Source organism: Leopardus geoffroyi, chromosome A1 (genome assembly GCF_018350155.1).
Source record: "Leopardus geoffroyi isolate Oge1 chromosome A1, O.geoffroyi_Oge1_pat1.0, whole genome shotgun sequence".
NCBI classification, from domain to species: Eukaryota; Metazoa; Chordata; class Mammalia; order Carnivora; family Felidae; genus Leopardus; species Leopardus geoffroyi.
Window position 1 is genome coordinate 82,865,813 of NC_059326.1, and position 24,931 is coordinate 82,890,743.

The 24,931-nt window shown below is 43.1% G+C and overlaps 1 protein-coding gene across 13 annotated transcripts in view; it reads left to right on the top strand.

Annotated features, from left to right (window-relative positions):
* UPF3A (UPF3A regulator of nonsense mediated mRNA decay) overlaps positions 1–15,953 on the top strand; it is a 33,830-nt gene extending 17,877 nt beyond the window's left edge. For 2 of the 13 annotated variants that reach the window (XM_045482865.1, XM_045482873.1), the window contains exons 9-12: positions 174–471; positions 1,208–1,302; positions 2,522–2,670; positions 15,727–15,953. In XM_045482865.1, the coding sequence (XP_045338821.1) occupies positions 174–471; positions 1,208–1,302; positions 2,522–2,670; positions 15,727–15,938 (754 nt within the window). In that variant the 3' untranslated portion in view covers positions 15,939–15,953. Of the gene's footprint in view, positions 1–173; positions 472–1,207; positions 1,303–2,353; positions 2,425–2,521; positions 3,474–4,724; positions 5,476–11,591; positions 13,751–15,726 lie in introns of those variants that run through there. The other 11 variants (XM_045482890.1, XM_045482888.1, XM_045482900.1 and 8 more) reach the window with 11 other exon arrangements.
* Positions 15,954–24,931: the final 8,978 nt, after the last annotated feature.

Below are 24,931 nucleotides of genomic sequence, written 5' to 3' on the forward strand. Positions count from 1 at the left end.
GTTCATCTTTTAGCAGTTTTTTATTGAATGCCTATTACGTGCCCACTTGGCAGCATGGTGATGTGCAGACTGAGGTATTCCCTGCCTCTTCTGGAACTTGCGGTATGGATGGGCAGACAGGTTCTCATCAAGCAGTATGCCTGAGGTGACCGATAATTTGAATTGAATCACAGGTCACAGAATGAGAGCAATGAAGAACAAAGGGAGTTGGACCGAAGATTCAGAGAAAAAGACCCTGAAACACAAAGATGCCACTTGGATGACAGTAGAAAGCAGAGAGCTCACTGTGAGTTTGACACGTTTTCACGGAGAAATGAGGAGGAGCTGAGATGGGGGAAAGGAGGCCCCCCCGACAGAGGGAAGAAGGGGAGCCAGGACAGTGGCAACGCTGTGGAGGCAGCAGAGCGGCCCGGGAAAGAGCAGAGGAGTGAAGGTGGCCCAGCAGCCAAAACGGAGCGCCCAGGAAACAAGGTTCTTTTGCTTGTTTGGGATCATCTTTCATTCATCAGCCGTAAAAGCACAAACAGCACATCTGCGGCTTTATGCCTGCTTTATCAGACGGAAGTTGTTTTAGTTAGCCCAAAGAGAGAAATCTGTGTAGGTGTCGGGGACTTAGGGTCATGCACTCTGCCAGTGGGAAGTCTGCCCCCACTGGGTCCTGTGCTCTTAGGGAGTGCACTGCCCTGACAGTTTGCATTTCATGATGCTTCAGGGAGCTTTCTTTTACGTGATTAACAATGTAGTGATTATTAGTAGATAGTCAAATGGCTCATAAATACTCATCAGTTAGGTGTGCACAGTCGACACAGGATTGGAGTGGCCTACTTAGACCAACAAACGGCTTTTCTTTCTTTTTTCTTTTTTTTTTCCCCAGAAGTTTGAGGTTAACTTTTACTCAGATCACATTGTTGTAGAGAAGCACTATTAATGGGGTCCCCTCCCTATAGGGCCAGGTCCCGTGGTGCCAGTGAGTCCCCCACAGCCTGGCCGCCCAGTGTTCAAGGGGAACACCCTCGTCTCACCCCATTCCCAACCTCGACAGGGACACTGTCTGCTGTCTGCATGGTTTTGTCATTGCTATATAAGTGCTATGTAAGTGGAAGCATACAGTGTGTGACCTGAGACTGTTTTTCTCAGATCTGCCTTCCCTTCCAGTCACCCAGGGTGTTGCTGGTATTAGTGATGTTGATTTTTAAAATGTTTCCAGGGCAGGCAAAACCACAGGCAAGAGGAGAGCCTTCTTCACCCCTGGCTAATCACATCTGTGTCACCCAGGAGTTTCTCTAGTTTCCTTAATCTCAGGTACACCAGAACAGCCATGGGTCTTTTTGGTGGGAGGTGTTTATACGAACACTTGTTTTCAGCTCCCTTTTTTTGTAGCAGCAGTGAGCACAGCTTTAGGCGTTGGGAGTCCTCTCCATGAACTCTGTGATGCTGTGGTGGAAATGAGGCTCCTTGTGCATAATGGCTCCTCCTTATGAGGCCTGGCAGTTTACGATGTTCTTTCAGTATGAGTGTTGACCCCCATCTGTGCACACCAATGCTGCCCTGGTGAGAGCAGGACCATGTGTGTTGGCCCAGGGAAGGAGGTGGCATGTGAACCCTGCCCTTCTCTCTGCACCCATAGGGCCTGCCGAGGCCTTTGCCACTCTCCTCCCTGGCCAGGCTTCCACCGGGGAAAAGGGCTGCTAAGTGCCCTGGCAGTGACTGTGGGGCCCTGCAGAAACACCTCCCCAGATATGCCCACCCAGGCTGCCCTGTCCTTGGGCCCCCAGGTGGCCACGGAAGGAGTGTAGGAGGCTTCCTTGAGGGGCTGGAAGCTCCCCTGAGCTGGGGTTTGGTTGTTCCTCCTCTCCGTCAGAGCAGAGCTACCTGGCTTCTGCTGTTCTGTCCTTCCCTGGCCTCACTGTGCTGATATCTGGAAGCAGTTCCGTAGTGTCTTACTCACGTTGCTCAACCATCATTGCGTTTCTCCACCTCTAAGACTTGAATCAGATGATAGGTTGGTGTTTCCTATGAAGGGGCAGTTCAGGAATAACCCACATAGAAATCACTCATTACAGACATCAGTAATTATTTAGTTCATGGCCCTAAAAAGCTGCCTCTGAGGGGCCATGCCTTGCTTTGTCTCAGGCCACATGTTCACCCTGCCTGGTAATTTAGAGGGGCTGAAATGTGTAAGTCTTCACCTCTGCCTGGGAGGGCAGACACCGTGGTTCTGCTGGTTCCAGGGAGATCTGGGTTTGCACAGTAACCTTTTCCCAGATACTAATTTTTACCTTTTTTCAAGTTATTTTAAATATTAACTGTCTTTCTGTTCATGGCTTTTTTTTTTTTTTTTTTTTTTTTTAAGCTTCAAAGTGCCTGGTTTCTGAGATGAGATAGTGCTGTGAAAAAGGCAGATTTTTAGCTGATTTTTTAAAGGTAATTAGAGTTATCAGACCCTGGAAGTAGAGAAGTTGCTCCCTCCTGTGTTGCTGGCCTTTGGAAGGGTAACCCACTGACTGCTCTGTCCTGGCAGGATCGGCCGGCCTTGCAGCTGTACCAGCCAAGAGTTCGCATCCGAGCACGAGAAGGTGGTAGGGGAACCTCTGTGGAGTGCCCTGGCAGGAACAAGGACGAGGCTGAAGATTCAGCACAGGGGGGTTCCCAGAAGAGCGAAGAGGCGGGGTGAGTCAGCGTACATGTTTGGGACCTCCCATTCGGCATTCTGTGGGTTAGAGAGGGCATTCTGGAAATGTACAAATCAGCCTTGAATCTAACCTGCAAAGTGAATTTACTCCTTATAAAGAAATCAGAAACTAGAAATATAAATGTGGCATAGAAACATCTAGAAACCATTCTTAAGAAAGAAGCAATCTTTTAAAAAATTGAAAAGTTGCCATAGATTTTATTATTTTTAGTATAAAGTAGTATGTATCATTTAGCCAAAATAGCCTGTACTTTGAGTTCCACACATTTGTAAGTGATCTGTTGAGATTCATATCACGTAGTATGTGAGCTATTGTTCGGGGGAAGGGAGGGCTCTCATTCCATTGTAACTCGGTGATACAGACACCTGTGCCATCTGTCCTGAAGATTCCCCGAAGTCTGTATTGTGTTATAGCCCCTGTGATAGGAACTTAACACTGTATGAAATCTGAAAGCTTTAAGAATTGCCCTTTTAGCAATGTGGCCACTGACTTTTTTCACAGTCTTTTGATGGATGTGCTCATGGTTTATAACCACCGTGATTTAAGGGTTGCTGAGACAATGTAAGGGCATTATTTTGGGACAAGGATAACTTAGTTATGGCATCTAGGGTTTTTCTTTTCGCAGTCTGAGGCAGTTTTATTTTGAAATGACTCATTGGAACTTTCTGCAGTTATGTGTTCTACAGTATTTTTTAATGTTAGTGAAATTTTTAAACATTAATGTATTTTTGGCACTATGCTTTGAACCACTTACTAAATAAAAATTTTAGTTGCTATGAATTTGAAGTCCAGTTGTACTTTTCCTACATCAAATTTTACATAATAAAACATTGCTTTTTAATTTTTTTTTTTTTTTTTTTTTTTCAACGTTTATTTATTTTTGGGACAGAGAGAGACAGAGCATGAACGGGGGAGGGGCAGAGAGAGAGGGAGACACAGAATCGGAAACAGGCTCCAGGCTCCGAGCCATCAGCCCAGAGCCTGACGCGGGGCTCGAACTCACGGACCGTGAGATCGTGACCTGGCTGAAGTCGGACGCTTAACCGACTGCGCCACCCAGGCGCCCCAACATTGCTTTTTAAAATGTAGCTTTAGGGGCGCCTGGGTGGCTCAGTCGGTTAAGCATCTGACTTCAGCTCAGGTCATGATCTCACACTTCGTGGGTTTGAGTCCCACGTCGGGCTCTGTGCCGACAGCTCAGAGCCTGGAGCCTGTTTCAGATTCTGTGTCTCCTTCTCTCTCTGCCCCTCCCCACTCTCGTGCTCTCTCTCAAAAAATGAATAAACATTAAAAAAAATTTTTTTTAAATAAATAAATAAAATGTAGCTTTAGTTATCTGAGAATTTTGTTGGTTGTATCTATTCCTTTCTAGATATGAAACATTTATCAAAAAACTTAGAATACTCATTTATCATTAAAAATGTCTGTCAGACATAGTCTATTCCATGGCATTGCTATGCCCTTGCTCTTGACTCTGGAGCTCCAAGAATTTGGCGGGGGGAGGGGGCAAAGGACTTGCTGTGATTTAGTGAGGTCTATGTGACCTGGTGGGGTCAGCCCTGATGGAAAAAGGTAGGTGGGTAGTAACTATTTAGATGTTGCAGGCTCTCTGGTTTCTGTTACAACTTGCAAACTCTGCCATTATGCAATACATAACAAATGGGCAGGGCTGTGTTCCAATAAGATTTTATTTATAAAGATACATAGCAGGCCATATTTGGCCTGTGGATCGTACTTTGCTGACTCCTACTTAGACTTTGGATCACACTGGATTTCCTGATCAGTGAGACACTGTGTCCTCACTGCTCACTTGGGCTTTGATCTGTAAACACAAGTACAGCTCAAAATAGAATAAGAATAAAGCCTTGAACATAAGACCTGAAACCATCAAATTTCTAGAAGGAAACACAGAGGGTTAGCTCCTTGATACCAGTCTTGGTGATAATTTTTTATATTTTGACACCAAAAGCAAAGGCAACAAAAGTAAAAATAAACAATGGAACCACATTGAACTGAAAAACTTCTTCACAGGAAAGGAACCTATCTATAAAATGAAGAGGCAGCCTATGGAGAGGAAGAAGATATCTTCAAACAACATACCTAATAAGGGGTTAATATCCAAAATATGGAAAGAATTCATAACAACTCAATAGCAAAAAAAAACCAAATTACCCAATTAAAAAAGAAAAAGGAGCAAAAGACCTGAATAGACATTTTTCCAAAGAAGACATCCAGATAGCCAACAGGTGCGTGAAAAGGTGCTCAGCATCACTCATCACCAGGGAAATACAAATCAAAACCACAATGAGATACCACCTCACACCTGTCAGAGTGGGTAAAATAAAAAGACAAGAGAGCAAGTCTTGGCAAGGATGTGAAGGAAAGGGAACCCTCATGCAGCGTTGGTCGGAATGCCAAATGTTAGAGCCACTATGGTTTGCCAGCGTGGAGGTTCCTCAAGAAATTAAAAATAGAACTACCATATGATCCATCAGTGCCACTGTGGGCATAGATCCAAAGGGAATTGGAAGCACTGCCTCGAAGAGATATCTGTTCACATGGTTGTCACAGATTATTCACAGTAGCCAAGGTGTGGAAACAGCCTTAGTGTCCACTATGGGTGAATGGATAAAAAAAATGAAATAAATATTATGAAGCCTTAAAAAAGGAAACCCTGCCATTTTCAACAACATGGATGAACTTGGAGAGCATTATACTAAGTGAAGTAAGCCAGACAGAAAAAGACAAATACTGCCTGCTATCCCTTATATATGTGCAGCCTTAAAAAAAAAAAAAAAAAAAAAAAAAAAAAAAAAAAAAGTCAAACTCATAGAAACAGAGTAAAATGGTGGCTGCCAGGGACTAGGGCATGAGGGAAATAGGGAGAGGTTAGTGAAGTTCTGTTATTCAGTTATAAGATTAATAGGTCAAGGGTCTAATGTATAACATAGTGACGATAGTTAATACTGTATTGTATAATTGGAATTTGCTAAGACAGAATTTTCTCACCAAAAAGAAGTAAATATGTGAGGTGCTATTTATTACTCAGTGTGAATCCTTTCATAATGTATGCATTTTACCAATCAGTATGTTGTATGCTTTATATATTATAAATTTACTTGTCAATTATACCTCCATGAGGCTGGAAAATAAGTAAATAAAAAGTAGCTACATCCTGTGAAAGATTCTTGAGATCTGTCCCCAGGGCTTCGCAGAAGTCACTTTGAGATTACTGATTTAAAACAATAATACGTTTGTATAATGGACTACTTCGGTATAAAACACTTCCATGTACACTCCCTAGTTTTGGCTTAGACTCGTTTTTAAGATGGTTGGGCAGGACACGACACACATAATCTCCCTTGTACAAACTAAGAAACAGGTTTAGAGATGTCCAGCACTTGTTGCTGGCAAAGCCAAAAGCTGTTTTCATATTCGTAAAGTTTTTATTACTAATTACCCAGAAATAGCTTTTTGAGTTTATCACATGTCTAAGAAATGATAGAAGTGTTAAAGAATATTCTTCACACGGGCATTGCCCATGGGAGCCCGTATTGTGGGGAGGGCTCCCATGACCAAGGAGTGGGGTGGGGCTGGCCACCTGTTGGTTCACTTTCTAGTAATTCCTCTGCAAAACTTTCTTTTTTCTGTTTCTCATTTTGGATTTGTTTTTGGTTTTATTCAGCTACCTAAGTATTTTATTTTTATTTTTATTTTTCAGAGAGAGCACGAGCAAGGGAGAAGGGCAGAGGGAGGGAGACGGTTAATCCCAAGCAGGCTCCATTCTAAGCACAGAACCTGATGCAGGGCTCGATCCCACAACTCTGAGATCATGACCTGAGCGAAAATCAAGAGTTGGATGGTCAACCGACTGAGCACCGCCCCCCCCCCCCAGGCGCCCCACAGCTACCTAATAATTTTAGTAATTATATTTAAACATGAACATAGTAAAGCAGAGCATTAACTATCAGTATTTTAATGGCTCTCAGTCTTGCTAGTAAATTAGAAACACCAACTGACTGAAGTAATTCCTCAAATCTGACGTGAAATAGGTACCTTGAAGAATCTCACATACATCTTTGGAAATAAGTTTTCACTTGCTTGATAATAGTATTACCAAGTAATTGTCTCCCACTTAATGAATCACATGACAGTGAAACACTTGGGGAGGGTGAGGTAGCTCACGGAGCAACAGGTTCTCAGGAAGTCTAGTGGATCATGTGGCCCCAGGAACTAAAGAGAGGAGTGGTTATGGCTCAGCCGCAGTCGTGACATGGAGAGGACCTCGGGTGGAGAAGGGCATGAATTTCTTCACATTACGCCATGAGAAAGGATTTTTTATCTTCATCTGTATGAGTGAATTCTCATTTTTAAGTCTATTTTCTTAACTCTGATGAAAAGAGAGGTAATTATACTTTAGACAGATTTGTTTTCTGTTCTATTCTTCCTGTCTTTAAAATTAAGAACATGTCAGAGATTAAAATGGAGAATTTAAATGGATATTTGATCTATTCAATCTGTGTTAATTACTACCAAAAAAAGAGTGAAAATAAGTTTATTTTCAGAACAGTGTTCAGAGTCAAGAGGGTTGTTTTTTTGTTCGTTTGTTTTTCCCCAAGCAAATTAGCCTGCTTAAATCCACCAGGTAATTTCTTCAACCCAGTCTCAGCTTTAGTAAGGTTTAATGATAGTCATTATTATATGAAAATTCAGTTTAAATCCTTACTTTTAAAAGTTTGTCACTTCAGTCAAGTTTAGAAAAATGCTGTCTTCTCTGTGTGTTTCTGTTGGCCTGCATTTTGGTGGAAAGCTTACAACTTCTTGTAAGTGTCTATCCTTCTTTGTGTCAAAAGCACGTTTGTCTTGTAACATGTTAAATTTCTCCCCAAGTTCTTCACTGTTACACATCTAAAAAAATAATTACATAAGTAACTTTGTATGACTAAAGGGATAAAAGGTAAGGCATCTTGGCCAATTTAAACACAAGCAGTCTACCCCATAGAAGAATGGCATTTTTCAATGATAATAGCATTTTTAGTAGAATAAATTATTGTCATGATAGAAAAATCAAGGTGCCAAACTGAGAGCCGTGTGCCTACATATAATTTGCCCAGTTATACATGCACGAAGTAGCCACTTCCTGCATCACTGGGACCATGCTTTTTTTTTTTTTTTTAACGTTTATTTTTGAGAGAGCGTGAGTGGGGGAGGGGCAGAGAGAGAGAGGGAGACACAGAATCTGAAGCAGACTCCAGGCTCTGAGCTGTCAGCACAGAGCCTGACGCGGGGCTCAAACTCACAAACCGCGAGATCATGACCTAAGCCAAAGTTGTACGTGTAATTGACTAAGCCACCCAGGTGCCCCAGGACTATACTTTCCTGAACCAAAAAATGGAACAATTGATTTGACAAAGGATTCTTGTGTCACTCGGGTGTGAAGGCCAATGTAGGAGATGCTGTTTGGGTACAAAACTGCTGGCGTTTCTTAGATGTCTTAACAGTGATAGAAACCATGATATTCACATTCAAGCCTTACTATGGACTAAACTTGGTCTCCACAGGGTTCACATGTTGAAGTCTTAACTGCTTCCTCAGTGTGGCTATATCTGGAGTAAAGAAGTAATCATTGTTAAATGAGGTCATAAGTATGGGGCTCTGATCTGATAGAATTAGTGTCCTTGTAGGAGGAAACACCAAAAGGTGCCCACGTGTAAGTTAGGAATGCCTCACTAAGAACCAAAACAGCTAGCACCTTGATCTTGAACTTCCAGCCTCTAGAACTGTGAGAAGTGTCTGTGGCTAAAGTGGCCCATCTGCAGTATTTTTTTTTTTTAATTTTAATGTTTATTCATTTTTGAGACAGAGACAGAGTGCAAGTGGGGGAGGGGCAGAGAGAGAAGGAGACACAGATTCTGAAGCAGGCTCCAGGCTCTGAGCTGTCAGCACAGAGCCTGACGTGGGGCTCAAACCCACAAACTGCCAGATCATCACCTGAGCCAAAGTTGGACGCTTAACCAACTGAGCTACCCAGGTGCCCCCCATCTATGGTATTTTGTTGTGGTGGCTGGAGCTGTGAGAAAGGCCTGTCACTGGAAACCCAAGGGCTAAGAGTATGCAGGACATTAGGAAGGCAACCAGTGGTGGCTCCCCTCTCCTGGATCATTCCAACAAGATTTGGTCATTCCTGTGTTAGGAAGGAAATTCCTCAGGCAAAATTGCCATATCAAAATATAAAATGGAAATATCCTCACACTCAGCATTTGAACTCCTAACACTGCACCCTACAGACAGACCTGCACATGTACAGACAGTAAGCATGCCAGCTGTCCCTATGCTCTGCCCACTGCTCCTCAGCAGCCATGGCAGAATACAGACATTGAAATGTCCACAGTGTGTCACAAAATTACAAGTACGGGATGTGCTTTAAATAGTTCATAGATCCGACTTCAGCCAGGTCACGATCTCGTGGTCCGTGAGTTCGAGCCCCGTGTCGGGCTCTGGGCGATGGCTCAGAGCCTGGAGCCTGTTTCCAATTCTGTGTCTCCCTCTCTCTCTGCCCCTCCCCCGTTCATGCTCTCTCTCTGTCCCAAAAATAAATAAACGTTGAAAAAAAAAATTTTTTTTAAATAAATAGTTCATAGATATACAGGATGTCTGTGCTAGAAAATGTCTGGAAAGATGTGTACCAACATGTAAGAACACGGTCAATCAATCTGCAACAAAGGAAGCAAGAACACACAATGGGGACAGGATAGTCTCCTCAGTAAATGGTGCTGGGTCTGGACAGCTACGGGCAGAAGAATGAAGACAGATCACTTTTCTACACCACACACAAAAATAAACCCCAAATGGATTAAACACCTAACAGTGAGACCCGAAACTGTAAAACTCCTCAAAGAAAACATAGGCCGTAATCTCATGGATTACTCAGCCTTAGCAACATATTTGTGGCTACCTCTCCTCAGGCAAGGGAAACAAAAGCAAAAAGAAACCATTGGGACTACACCAAAAAGAAAATCTTTTGCACAGCAAAGGAAACCACCAACAAAACAAAAAGGCAACCTACAGAATGGGAGAAGATATTTGTAAATGACATATTTGATAAGGGGTTAGTATCCAAAATATATAAAGATTATACAAATCATTACTGGAAAAAAATAATCTGATTAATAAACAGGCAGAAGACCTGAATAGATATTTTCCCAAAGACACAGATGGTCAAAAGACACATGAAAAGGTGCACAACATCACTAATCATCAGGGAACTGCAAATTAAAACCACGATGAGAGATCACCTCATCCTGTTCAGAATGGCCAAGATCAAAGACGAGATAACAAGCATGGGTAAGGATGTGGAGAAAAGGGAACCTTGTACACTGCTGGTGGGAGTGTATTGTGGAAAATGGTACAGAATTTCCTAAAAAAATGAAAAATGGGAATACCATATGATTCAGTAATTCCACTGCTGGGTATTTTCCCAAAGAAAATGAAAACACTAATTTGGAAAGGTATATGCACCACTATGTTTATTGCAGGATTATTTACAATAGCCGAGATATGGAAGCAGCCCAGGTGTTCGTGGATAGATGAATAAAGATGCGGTTTGTATATACCATGGAATATTACTCTAGTCACAAAAAAAGTATGAGATCTTGTCATTTGTGACAACCCGGTTGGACATAGAGGGTGTTATTGTAAGTGAAATAAGACGGAAAAAAAGTAATACAAATGATTTCACTCCTATGTGGAATCTAAAAACACAAACAGAAACAGACTCATAAATACAGAGAACAAACTGGTGGTCGCCGGGGGCCGGGGGCGGGGGGTGGGGAGGATGGGCAAAATGGGTGAAGGGAGTTAGTAGGTACAAACACAAAACGTACTCAAGCTTTTAGGAAAAATACAGGAACTATTCCATAATTTAATAGCAATTGGAGGTAGGATTAAGTGATTTTTAGTTGTTTTCTAACTTTTAAATAATGATTATGTACAAAGATAGATTTTCATTGCTTCTCATTCCTAAGGAATTCAAGATTTATTTATTACCAAATATCTACAGATGCCTGAAACAATATGTGTAAAATTAGGAATTTGAAAAGTAATTCTTTCCCCAGGGATCTTTGTTAATCTGCTGCCAAGTTTCTCATTGAAGGACACTGGTGAAAACCACACTTAGGAATTTCCATGCAATTTCTTTTTCTGTTTTTAGTATTTGCTTAAGTTCAATTAGAAACTGTATTAGTACTGTTTTTAACATTCTCTTTTTTTTTTTTTTAATTTTTTTTTTTCAACGTTTATTTATTTTTGGGACAGAGAGAGACACAGCATGAATGGGGGAGGGGCAGAGAGAGAGAGAGACACAGAATTGGAAGCAGGCTCCAGGCTCTGAGCCATCAGCCCAGAGCCCGACGCGGGGCTCGAACTCACGGACCGCGAGATCGTGACCTGGCTGAAGTCGGACGCTTAACCGACTGCGCCACCCAGGCGCCCCTAACATTCTCTTAAATATGTGTGTTTTAACACCATTTACCTTGAAATGCAGCATGATGTATTTCCTTTTGTTAGAATAGTTTTGCCTACAGTGCTCATTGACCTTATATTTTACAAAAGACCACTTTATCTTTCTTTCTTGGTGCTACTTTTTCCTCTTGAGCATAACTTAACCAGTTTCTTAGGCTGTAAGTAAAACATATTTTATCATTGCCAAAATCCAGTGCGTCATTACATGAAGTTAAGGTTTTCTAAATCATGCCCTTTCTCTTTGAAATTCTGTGTAATATTTACCAGTAAAAAATACATGCACACACATGTGTGTGTGTGTGTGTGCATGTGTGCATGTGTGTGTGTGTGTGTGTGTGTGTATAATTTTAAGGCCTTACCTTTTGGAATTTTTTGCAGGTTTTTGAGAGCTGCCCAATGTCATCCAAATCAAGAAAAGAGAAGATCTGTAGCATTATGTTGTCAGGCATGTGAATTAACAAATCAAATTTTCCATGACGCAGATTCAAAGAATAATCCAATGATACTTCTTTCCCAAACACATTGTGCATCTGCCCTAAACATCAGTGAGAGAGAGAGACAGAGACGGGTAGACACAGGCAGAGACAGACCAGGTTATAATAGGCCAACTCAGTCCCACACACTCTCAAAAAACATCACTTGATTTGAGGAGCACCTGTGCTTCTTCACAGAGGGTATACCTATCTTTGTAACAAAGCCATATTCCTACTGAAAAGATGGGCATCATTAAGGAATTCCAGTGTCCCTCAAGTGAAGTAACAGCATCTCACATTTATGATGCTCGTTACTTGTAGTCTGACAACAGTCCTTTGAAGAGGCAGTGTAACCACTCTGGGAGGTTCCTGCATTCCTTCGTCACATTCTCTCCAAGCGCCTCTGTGGGGCAGGCACTTTTGTAGGTGTCGGGCATAAGCAGTGAACACAGCAGACTAGTCCCTGCATCCTCAGGGCTCACACCCTTCCTTAAACATACAAGGAGCTGAAACCCCTAAAAGGTAGGGTCTTCCTCGAATCTTCCAGGTCATAAGTGCCAGAACCAGATTGTCTAGATCAGAAACCCTTCATCTGAAATCCATGTTGAGTGTTGATATGACACTGTTGCTCTAGTGACCATCCATGGCCCCTAAATTAGTCTCCCTGATATTATGAATAAGCAAGATCATACTCTTTCTTTCTATGGAATGGTCTATATGAAATGTTTGTCAGATCCTCAAAGGAACAACTTTTAAAAAGCTGTCAGTGTCATACATTAGGCTCTTTGTAACCCAGCACTAAATTGTTGTCACCATTATCTTGCCATAAACATAAAATGGAGTGATTCAATATTCTAGGCAAAAACTGTCACCTTAAGTGACAGATAATGATATGTATTTTCTCTCCATTGCCAAGTAGCCATGTGATTCCTGTCACCTTCCTTCTTCCAAGCAGATCCCCCAGCAGCCTGCTTCCTTCTGACCAGGGCAGACCCCAGACGCGGCCAGTCTGCTCTGGGCCTGGGCCTGCTGGCTGTCACTGGTCAGGTGATGGGCACATGATGTCAGTGAGTGCAGGGAGGGAACAGGGCAGACCTAACTCTATCCTCCCGTATGTGGCCAAAGAGGCCCAAGGGTAGTCAGCCTTCACACAGAGCCAAATGCAGAGGACCCCGGGCTCCTGACCGCGGTGGTCGAACTGCCCACCTCCTGTGGGCTTCTGTTAGGTGAGGGGGGTGTCCCTTGTGTAAACAGTTTGAGTGACTGTTTCTATTGCACACAAATCTGACCCTGGACGAAAGGTTTTGTTTTGTTTTAATGTGTGAGAAAGCTTTCATTCACCCCAAGGAAATCCACTCTTTGTACAACAGTGTGATACCCCACCCCCAGCAGCTCCTAGAGGACTTGTCAGAAATGCACATTCTCAAGTGCTGCCTAAGAACTACTGATAATTTAGGTCTCAGCTCTTATCCTCAAGGTGGTTCTGAAGCCTTGAGAAACCCCACCATACTGCCTATCAGACCCAGAGGCCCCAGCAGCACACAGCCATTACTTCCACTTACAAACGACTATGAAGAGAAAACCCCAAAGGCTCGAGGTTCTAACGGACAACCAATTGATAGGTCGTAATGTGATAAAGCTGTGGTTCCTCTTGCAACTTTTGCAAATTAATCAAGAAATATTTAGAAAAATGTGAAGTCATCCAGGTTTTCCTAGAACCTAGCATTTCCACTTAATACACATTTCAGTAACCGTCTTGTGCTGCTTCTAAGATGTGAGGAATAAGAGACATGACTGCATCTCCCCCTTCCACACCACAGACACAAACCCTCACCTGCCAAGGGCAGCTTTACAGCCTACACACTTACTTTATTCCTTCAGTGACGACCCACTTGTCTGGGTGTGTATGCTGTGCCGGGGACAGATGCCACATGCTCATGTTACAAAGCATAGGACTTGTGCTGATAATGAGCTCTCTGTTTGCCAGGAAAATCCACACAAGTGGATGAATAGACCATTACAGTTCACTGGCGTAAGGACTGAAATAAAGTGTGGACAAGGAAATGTACCTTTTAATCAATCATCTTCTCCCCAAGTACACTGATCTATTTGGGGTCCCTTGCTCCTGGCAACAGGAAGTCAGAGCTTGACGTCATGATCCTGACTCAAGAGTGATGCAGAGGCAGGCACAATCAGGCCATCCAAGGCAGCAGCCTGTGGTGGTGGGGATAATGGCACCCAGTGGGAGGGCAGTGGTGCTTCCCCAGGGACCCAGTACGTGCTCACTACACTGCACCTGGTCTGTTGGTTCTGAGCCTCAGCTCATTCTCCAGGCTTCAAGTTCATTCTCTGGGCTACTTGAGATCCTTCCAATAATTTCCCTTCTCTGCTTAAGTCAACTAGGATTGGTTTCTGTTGCTTAAAACCAAGAACTCTAAAGGAAAACTGACAAACAGGGAGGGAGTTAGAGGCAAAAGTAACACAGGGAAAGCTGAAGGAAGAAGTTACACTGGCCTGAGCAGAGATACCATTAGTATCCAGCAAAAAGAATCTGGCAGCCCATACCCTGTGGTGGAAAGTGGCTAATCACCTGTGGTGACCTGGTATCAACTATCTGTTGTGGATTTGTTCAGGTTTGCTCCATTGCGATCACCACGGAACAATGTGAAAGGCAAAAGCAATGCAAGATTGTAGTGTCGGGTGGTGATTTCTAACAGTCCTGAATTGCAATGTAAGCAGCAAACAAAATAACCTGAATTCTTAAAACATAAGCCCTGAGAGTTGCTATGCAACGGGTAAAACAGGGTTGAAATAGCCACATATGTGACGGTTCAGTAACACAGAAAGAGTGTCCTCTGAACCAGAATGGAGGTATTTAGGAGTCTTTGACAGGCTCACCAACACCCAGACCCACTGTTACTCCCATGCTGTCCCATCCCCAAGGAAACAGATCTTATGTTTCTCCCCATGCCACCACTGTTTTCAGACCTGAAGTAGCCAATAACAAAGTTGATACTGGAACAACTTGGCTTCCACACAAAAAGAACACAGCCCTTTAAGAATTCATGTCAGCCAAAATGAGGGGAACAAATGAAAGAATAGATTCTGAGTGCAGGAGTCTAGAGAAGAAAGAAAATGATACTAAGTTGGATTGAATTCATGGATAGTGTGTTGGTTTAAACAAAGGAGAAGTTCTAGTTGTTTGCTCGACTGGCTACTAGGGGCCTAAACTCAGTGGTGGCCAAGTGAAGTTGAGAGGCCAAAAATTCCCATCACATTTAAGGTGGACTCTGGAGTGGGCTGGAGGATGGCCACAAGAGATGTCCACATCCTAGTCTTTGGAGCCTGGGGAGAAAAAGGGTCTTTGTACACGTGATTAAATTCAGGATCTGAGAGGGGGAGGCAGGGAAAGATTTTACACCCAGGTATGCAGAGAAGGTGATGTGCAGATGCTGTTACGAGCCAAGGAAGCCCAGCCCCCACAAGTTGGAGGAGGCCAAGATCAGACTGTCCCCCAGAGCCTCCAGTGGGAACAAGCCCTGCTTATACTGATGGTGGGTTCAGCCTCTAGAACTATAACAGAATAAATTTCTGTGCTTTTAAGGCACTACACTTGTGGCCATTTGTCATGGCAGCCAGAGGCAACTAATACAGGTACCCTGGCTTAAATGGGAAAGGAAGACTCAGGAGTTTAGTGTCAAGCCAGGAAGCTGAACATAGCAGGCAATAGGGCCAGTGTAGTGATCAGAATGGCCCTGCCCCAGATAATTCTGGGGGTGACTGATTACCAAGTGCCTAGGTTTGAAAAGGATAAACTGCCCACTAGATTCCTGCTTGGTTTGCGTAGTTAAAACCTATGTCAGATCTTGTGAATATAGGCCTGACTTGAGTAACAATCAGGTAGAGACATGTCCCTTCAACCAATTTCTAGACTAGAATAATTCCACAGATCAGAGATCCTCCACCAGCCAGGAGGTTAGCTACACTCGAAGGACCTTGTGAGAACCTACACGTTTGTTATGGGACTTTTCTTTCTGTAGGCATTTACTGCAGATTGGCAAAGATCCACAAGCTTGACTCTGTTGGCAAGGCTGTGTCTCCGTTGGCAAGATTCAGGGGCCAGTATGCCGCAGGAACCCAGCTCACTGACATCTTGGGAGCAACTGTGGAGTTGACTGTCTCAAGTAGAGGACACAAGGGACCAGCAAGGGTGTCACCAGTTGGGGTCACTTTAGGGACGGTACTGCTGTGAACCTGAGTAATCTGAGATGACCTGTGCCTCAGTAGCATCCTTCCTGCCCCTTGCTGTGTCCAACACACACATGCTGCCTCAACAGTCACCTCTTTGTGTCCTTGTTTCCTGCTGAGGTGGCTGTCCCCTTAGCTACTGAGATGCCTCTCCCTTGTACCCTCACTTGTTGGAGAGTACAGCAGCTTGAGCCCCATGCAGACCTTCTAATCCCACAAGGCTCCCAGGCTCCACCTGCACCTAAGGGTGTGAGCCACCTGCTATGGACCAGTCTCCCTAGTGCCCCAAGTACCCAGATTTCCCTAGGAAACTCACTCTTCATTTAAGAATCAATTCAGTGTTGGGGCACCAGGGTGGTTCAGTCAGTTAAGCGTCTGACTTCGGCTCAGGTCATGATCTTGCCATTCCCCAGTTCCAGATCTGTGTCGGACTCTGTGCTGACAGCTTACCTGGAGCCTGTTTCAGATTCTGTATCTTCCTCTCTCTCTCTCTCTCTCTCTCTCTCTCTCTCTGCCGCTCCCCTGCTTGTGCACACACACACTCTCTCTCAAAAATAAACATTAAAAAAAAAAAAAAAAAAAGGAATCAACTCAGTGTCCACTTATCCCCTCATAGCACTAGTTTTTCTGTTACCACTCCCCTCTGCCTTTGAACACCACAGAAGCAAGCTGCTTCATTCATTTCATATTCCAGAGCCTAACACTGGTTCTGACACAGAGTAGGCACTTTTAAATGAGTGAACAAGTCAATTCACCCTTTGTTGGTTCCACTCTGGGACACTCTCAGGAAAGAAAAGCATCTGACCATGTGGCCCATGGAGGACCCCTATCAGGTCCTAGACAGGAGGTCCCATGGATGCTCTGCAGCTCTCCTGGGGGCTGCTGCAAACCACAGTCAGCCTGTACAAGTTCAGCCAAGTGGGACACGCCCTGGCTTCCCTCATATCCATGAGCCAGGCCTCTAGTGCCAAGAACAAGGGCTTTCTTTAAAGAGGGAGGAAGGAGCAGCCATGATGCCCAAGGTGACTTGAAAATGCCACATGCACCCTGCATCCCCTCCACCGCAGCCCGTACTTGCCCTGCTGCTGCTCGTTCAGCAGGAAATCTGTGGGGGGCTCCTCACCTCTCTTGGGAGGGTCATTTCTTATTCCAGGCAGAGAGAATCCATCCATGACTTCCAGGTAACCTGCCCAAAGAAGCAGACACACACATTCTGGCACAGGTGTTGCCCACCATGGGAGCCAGTCAGTGGTGGTCTGCTATAGCAGCCTGACGAAGACCTAAGCAGAGAAGGTACAATGTCCCTCTGTGAACTGACAACAGCAGCATATTGGCAACTGCTGAAGCTGGTATGGGTCCATGTTATTACTCTCTCTCCTGTGAATGTTTAAAATTTCCAGTAATAAAATGTTAAAAAGAAAATTCATCTCAGATGGGGATTTTTTTTCCAGTTGGTTCATATGTTCACAGACGAATTGAAAGAATACCTTGTCCTCTTCCGTTTTTCATTTTTATGGGTCTAATTGCTGAGACTGTGTTGATGTATGAGGGAGCAGAGGGGTCTTGTTATAAAAATTCCACCTAATTCTTTAAATTTCTTTCAAGTTATACACCAAATGTTCCAGTTATCTATAATCACAAATTACTTCTGAGGGTTTACCATCTGATAATCCTCTCAATCTTACTGAAAGCAAAGACCTGCCTTATTTATTTATTTATTTAACTTTTTTAATGTTTGTTTTTGAGAGAGAGAGACAGACAAAGCATGAACAAGGGAGGGGCAGAGAGAGAGGGAGACACAGAATCTAAAGCAGGCTCCAGGCTCTGAGCTGTCAGCACAGAGCCCGATTCGGGGCTTGAACCCACGAACTGTGAGATCATGACCTGAGCCGAAGTGCTCAACTGACTGAGCCACCCAGGCACCCCAAAGACCTGACTTTTAAAAGGATTTGTTATTCAATCAGTAGACTCATTAATTTTCTGTTCCTGGGAAGCAGGCACAGAAGAAGACTTTACCAGGACTTATCAAATAACTACTAATCACACCTGCTACCCTTTCATTCTTAGAGGTAAACAGTTTAATCTGATCTATTCAAGAAAACTTGGTGGGTGGAGTTCAAGGCAGTAATTTCAGTACATGTTTGTCAGTACAATATTTTTACAGAGAGTTTACGAAAGCCTTGGATTGTAGATTTAATTAATGCAATTTATGAAAAATAGTCACCATGTAACCTCTGCCAATTAGTCTTTGTTTTTAGACCAATGAGTCAAAATCAGGCTTATTTTCTCAGAAAAGTATAACTTTGTTTTTTTTTTTTTAAGTTTATTTATTTTGAGAGAGAGAGTGAGAGAGAGCAAGCGGGGAGGTGCAGAGAGAGGGAGAGAGGGAGAATCCCAAGCAGGTTTCATGCTCTCAGCGTGGAGCTAGACACAGGGCTCCAACTCATGGACCCGTGAGATCATGATCTGAGCTGAAACTAAGAGACGCTTAACCGACTGAACCACCCAGGTGCCCCCAAGAGTTTTAAGTAAACTTTACACCCAACATGGGGTTTGAAACCACAAACCAGGGATAAAGAGTCACATATTCCACTGACTGAGCCGGACAGGTGCCCCATAACTTTGTTTTCAATTCAAATAAATGTGAAATTTATGTCTCAAAATGAGGACCAATTTATACAAAGGAATCAGGAACACATCTTAAGAGATTACTAAATGCAGTAAAGTGAAGATTAAACTTATGTAGAGCTAACAGTCTGTTTCTTACTACCTAAGGTAATGCAGTATAATGTGTAGCTAAACTTAGAGGAATTTGTGAAGCAGAGAATATGATAATGGGAGCTATGTTGCTTCAGTAAATAGCAGTACATGAGTATATGAAACTCTAGTATTGGGCTTTAGGAATAGTTAATTTATTTAAAAACTAATCAATAAACCCTTTAATTTTGTTCTGTACTACTACCAAACATTTTACACATATTTACTAGTCAAATATATATTGCTAAAAACGATTCTGCCTGGCAACTAATCTATATGTTTATTTCTTAGTCAATAGCAAGTAGAAATATTTAATTGTATGAAAAATGACTGAAATTGGGAAATAAACTTGATAAAAAACAGATTTTCAGCTGCTATTTCAGCCTTCACTAAATACACTGTTGTTCCCCAAATTCTCCTTTGGGAACTGGCTCATTTGCTCATTCTGTACTCACAATCTGATTAAGTCTAAACCACATTCATTCTGCTTTTTTAGCCTTTTGGAAATCATTCTGTGACCTCAAGCTCACACCCTTCTCTGTGTTCCTAAACTGTCTCTCAAACCTCCTCCTGTGTGTCCTTGAACTCATCTTAGAAGCAGTATTATCATTCAGGTGTGTTGCAGACAAACCATGTGATGTGCCAAAGACCAGCCAACCCATAAGGGAAAGAGATCTTACACCAGGCCTTTGCTGTACCAAATTACTGGTTCTTTCTGCCATTTGTTTGCTCACCCAAACCCTTAAATGCCATCCCTCCTCCAGCTTACTACTTAAGAAATGATACAGGAAAATCTACATCCCTTAAACATGAGAAACGTCTGGAAAGTTGTGTAGTCTCATGATACTTTCTGCTTGCCTTGAATTCTGTCCAGAGGAAATCCCACCCGTTTAGAGTGGAAGAGGCTGGGTGAGACCAGCAGAGGCTGCCATCTTTCCGCCCAGCCTCCCCTCTGTGCTTCTCCTCTGGCAAACATGGCTTCACTAATGACAGGAAGCTCCAAAGGTGAAACATGGGCAGTAGAGTTCCCCACTGGGAACAAATGTAATTTTTTAACCACAGACTTCAAGTACTGACTCGGGCTCAGACTCACAAGCCATGACCTGAGCTGAAATCGAGTCGGATTTCAGACTGAGCCAAACAGGCACCCCTCGTGGACCACAATTTAAAGAATTGAACTCCTGGGGCGCCTGGGTGGCGCAGTCGGTTAAGCGTCCGACTTCAGCCAGGTCACGATCTCGCGGTCCGGGAGTTCGAGCCCCGCGTCAGGCTCTGGGCTGATGGCTCAGAGCCTGGAGCCTGTTTCTGATTCTGTGTCTCCCTCTCTCTCTGACCCTCCCCCGTTCATGCTCTGTCTCTCTCTGTCCCAAAAATAAATAAACGTTGAAAAAAAAATAAATAAAGAATTTAACTCCTTTGGCTTTTTCTCTGCTTGTTTAGATATTGTTTTAAAACTAAAATTACATGACAGGACATTCCTGCTTTACTACGAATGTGATTCACAATGGGCACAGTCACTTGCTCCTACTCCTGTGTTCCCCAATAGCTCCACGAGGGTGGGCTGGCTGGGCTATGGGTAAGCCTGAGGGCTTAGCATTCATGGTTTATAAGGCTGGGTCTCAATTGTGACTGTATTTGGAAACATGTGAGACTCTGGAAAACACCCAAGCCTGTGTTCTATACCCAGATTTCACTGGCCTGGAATGGGGCCCAGGAACCAGTAGTTTTTAAAGCTTTCCAGGTGATTTTTTTTCTTATTAAAAAAAAATTTATTATTTATTCATTTTGAGAGAGACAGAGCATGAGCAAGGGAGGGGCAGAGAGAGAGAGGGAGACACAGAATCTGAAGCAGGCTCCAGGCTCTGAGCTGTCAGCACAGAGCCCAATGTGGGGCTTGAACTCATGAACTGCGAGATCATGACTGGAGCCAAAGTCAGAGGCTTAACCGACTGAGCCACGCAGGTGCCCCATAAAGCTTTCCAGGTGATTCTAATGTGCAGCCAGGTTCAAAAATAACTGATAGGTAGCACGGTGTCCATGGGAAAATGCTGGGTAGCAAAGAATGCCCAATCCTCTACTCCTCAACAAATATTTGAGAAAATGCTACTTCCAGGAATATGACATGCAAGTCTCTGCCCTCAAGAAGAGGGAAACACTCCAGTAAAAGTCAGCAACAATAGGTGTCTAGGAGTCTTGGAAAAGGTGTCTTGCCCAGCCTGGAAGCAAGAAAGGCTTCCTCGGTGAGGAAGTAGTGCCTGGGTTGAGTTTTAAGCAGGACCCAATGCCTCACTTACATGGTGACTTACACTCACATGGTGTGTGGGGAATCAGATGTCTTGCCCACTAGAGCTCTGACATCAGCTATGACTCCAGGGTGGGAGTCCGCCATTGGATATTTTCATGGTGGTTACGTGTTGGCTATTTGTAATTCAGATGTTTGATAGAAAGAAATCCCCAAAGGCCTGCAATACGTTGCCAAGAGGAGGTAAGCCATAAAATCTTCATCCTTCAATATTACTTTCCCTACCAGTGGTGAAAATTCTCATTTGCACAATTCAATTAACGTATGAGTAACAGTGGCATCTAACATTTACTAAGTGCTCTGAGCACTTTATGCTGTCTTATTCCATAATAACCTTATGTGGTAGGTCCTGCAATCTATCCCACTTTGCCTATGAGGATAACAACTCACTCAAGCTCACATTCAGGCATGCACACACATATACACACACATTAAGTGATGAAGGCAGGTCTGTCTGAAGATGAAGATGTAGGTCTGTCTGAATGCACAGCCCAAGCTCTCAACCACTATGCTCATTATCCTCAGCAGGAGAGTAAGTGTGTGCTTATCAAGCATTAAAGCTATAATGTCCAACAAAGTTGGTCCTTAGCTTTGCTGGTGCCTTACCTCAGTTTTGTTAACAGTCAGATGGTGGGAGTCCTTGCATGGAGAGGGAGCCTGGCTTCCAGTCTCATACATAATATAGGGCAGGAGAGAAGTCATGGGTTCCTTTTGCAGTTCCACAAACACAAAGAGTATCCAAGATCAGGCTGGTTTCTATGCTTACCACTCCTGCTTTTTTCTTCACCAGCAAGAGCAGGTGACCTTTACTCAGGAATCCTGTTCCAAGCAAAGTGCCCTCTGCCTCCTCCTTAGCAGGAGCAAACAAGACTGGAAGATGATTGGCTTTGTGTTGTCATGATACATCGCATAAAGGGACTCAGCTGGCCAGCATCAGGTTCCTGGTAGCCTTTCACTTGCATGTGTGTGGAAAGTCCATTCACTCATGTATTCAACTAGCATTTATTGAGTGCCTACAACGTGCCAGGCACTGTGGAGTCAGCAGACCCTGTCAGTTCCTGCCTGCCTCACTCTGCTGGCTGTGAATTTGAGATGGTCATTTAGCAGAGCCAGCTCTGCTTGGCAGAAGAGAAGAGCCCCTTCGCACCAGCAAAACCCTCTGAGGTCCTGCCCCCCACCATTTTCCCACCTATAAGGGGGCTCGTGAACTGTCCTCAGTTTATCATCCAGTTCTTTCTTGCTGAGGTGGAAAGTCTCTGTCTGATCCACTAGATGAGACATTGTGCTATTTGTTTCCCGTATGCTCTATAGCTCATAGGGCATATTGAAAGTTTGTCCAGATTTCTTCCCCTCATTCCTGTATTTTTCGCTTTTACATTTAGTTGATTTTTAAAAGTAAAATGTTTGAATTCTTTATTTCCTTTTGCATGAAATCTACAGCAATTTTCTTTGTGGTTACCATGGGGATCAACATCTTAAAGTTATAACATTCTAATTTGAATTTGTAGCAGCCTAAGTTGAATAAGCATACAAAAACTCTGCTCTCTTACAACTCTATCCCTCCCCCTTTACGTTGTTGATGCCACAAAATTACAACTTTATACACTGTATGTCCCCAAACCAAAACTAATTCTTCTAAATGCAGTAGTCTCCTGAGTAATGGAGAAAACAAGACTTGGAGTCACAAAGCCAAGTTACAATAATACTAGTTTTATAATAATTTTTTTCTTTATATGTATTAGTCTCTGAAATCACTTAGCTAAGAAAAAAGGACAGTTACAAACCATTGTTATAATACCAGCATCTATAATTGACCATACATTTACCTTTTTGAAGATATTACTTTCTCCATACAGCTTCAAGGTAGTGTCTAGTGTCCCTGCAGGACTCTGCTGAACATTTACTGTGGGACATATCTAGTGGTCACAAACTCCCTGAGCTTTTTTTTTTTTTTTTTTTCTAGGAATGTCTTGATTTCTTCCTCACTTTTGGAGGACTGTGTTTGCCAGATATTTGATTCTTGGTTGACAGGTTTTTTTATTTTAGCACTCTTACTTTGATCCAGTGTCTTCTGGCCTATAAATTTTGATAAGAAATCTGCACATAATCTCATTGAGGATCCTGTGTATGTGACGATTTTCTTCTTACTGCTTACAAGATTCATTCTTTTTCTTTCAACTATAATGTGTTTCTGAGTTCATACTTCTTGGAGTTTGTAGAACTTCCTGGATGTTTGGGAAGTTTTCAGCCATTTATTTCTTTGAATATTTGCTCTGCCCCTTTCTCTCCCTCTTCTCCTGGGACACCCACAGAGTGTATGTTCGTCTACTTGATGGTGTCCTACAGGTCTCTTAGGTTCTGCTTGCTTTTCTTCAATCTTTTCTTTCTGTTCCTCAGCCTGGATAAATTTCATCATCCTGTCTTTACGTTCACTGATTTTTGTTTGCTCAAATCTGCCTTTGAATTCTTCTAGTGAATTTTTCATCTCAGTTGTGGTATTTTCAGCTCCAGAATTTCTTCTTGGTTTCTTTTTAGGTTTTTGATCACCCTGTTGGTATTTCCATTTTGTCCATACATCATTTTGTTGACTTTCTCCACTTCTCATTAGGCCTTTGAGCATCTTTAGGTCCATCGTTCTGGAGTCTTTGTCTAATAGATCTGCCACTAAGTCTTTCTCAGGGACAGTTTCTGTTGAAGTTTTTTCCTTTGAATGGGTCACACTTTCCTGTTTGTCTATCTTATGATATTTTGTGAAACACTGGACATTTGAATCTAAAATGTGTAACTGTGTAAATCAGTTTCTCCTCCTTTCCTAGGATTTACTGTCTTATTATTGTATGCTCTACACTGAGGATCAGCCTGAGGTGTAAAGTGTATTATGTCTATTCTGAGCCTTTCCTTGGGCATTCATGGCCACTTTCTAATTTTCCCTGTACATGCAGCTGTTTTTCAAAGTCCTAGTCTTTAAAGTCTGGCTCCCCAAAGGGGAAAAGCAAAACTGAGGTCAGGGCAGTGGGAGGTGGGTGGGTGGAGTGCTGCCCCTTTAAATATCCTGAAAGTCACTTCAGCCTGGAGGTGGGAGTGGGGTGGGGGAAGGGGATTGCATTAATGGGGGAGATAGAATGAGAATGCCTGTCTGCCTGCACCTCTTTGATCAAAACTAGCAATCAGCAAAGCACAGATGCCCAACATTTGGAAGACAGGGTCCTTTTTACCCACCTTAGTTCCTGTAAGTTGTGGGCAAGATGCTCACATGGCCAGGGGTGGGGGATGAGTAGCTGCCACTGTGTGAAGAGCTAAAATTTACTGTTCAAGTCTTCCCCTGGAAGTTGTGCCTTCAAGAGATTGGAGTTCCAAATAGTTACATCAGACAGGTTCTATGAGCGTAATTGTTGTCCACATGGGGGGGGGGGGGTACAGATTCCTGGGGTGTCCCACTCCACCATCTTCCCAGAATCCTCACTGGAATTGATTGGCTTTTACTACCTTCTTATTTCACATGACTAAAACTCTCCCATTTATACAAACCAGGCCCACGACAAGCATTCGCAATAGATTGGGTGGTGATGGAAGCAAAAGTTAATTAAAATTATGCTCAAACCAACTAAGCCATTAATTGGTGAGGATCAAAAGTGTTGACACATCTGATTTCATTCCAATGACTTTTTTCAGTTTTCAGATTTAGTGTAGCGTCTCCAGTCTGGAGAATTTGTAACGAAAATGTTACATTCCTGCACTGAATCAATACTAAATGAGGCCCAATTCAACCTTATAGGGTTTTTCTGTTCTTTCTCCAATTCCTAAAATACAATGCAGTTTGGCAAGACTAGCATTGGAAGGTGGAGGGAAATGTGCCAGGCTTGGTGAGGATAGCAGTTTAACAGGAAACAGAGGGAGCATTTTCTTGGGGAAGAAAAAAACGAGCAGGGGGAGGGCTG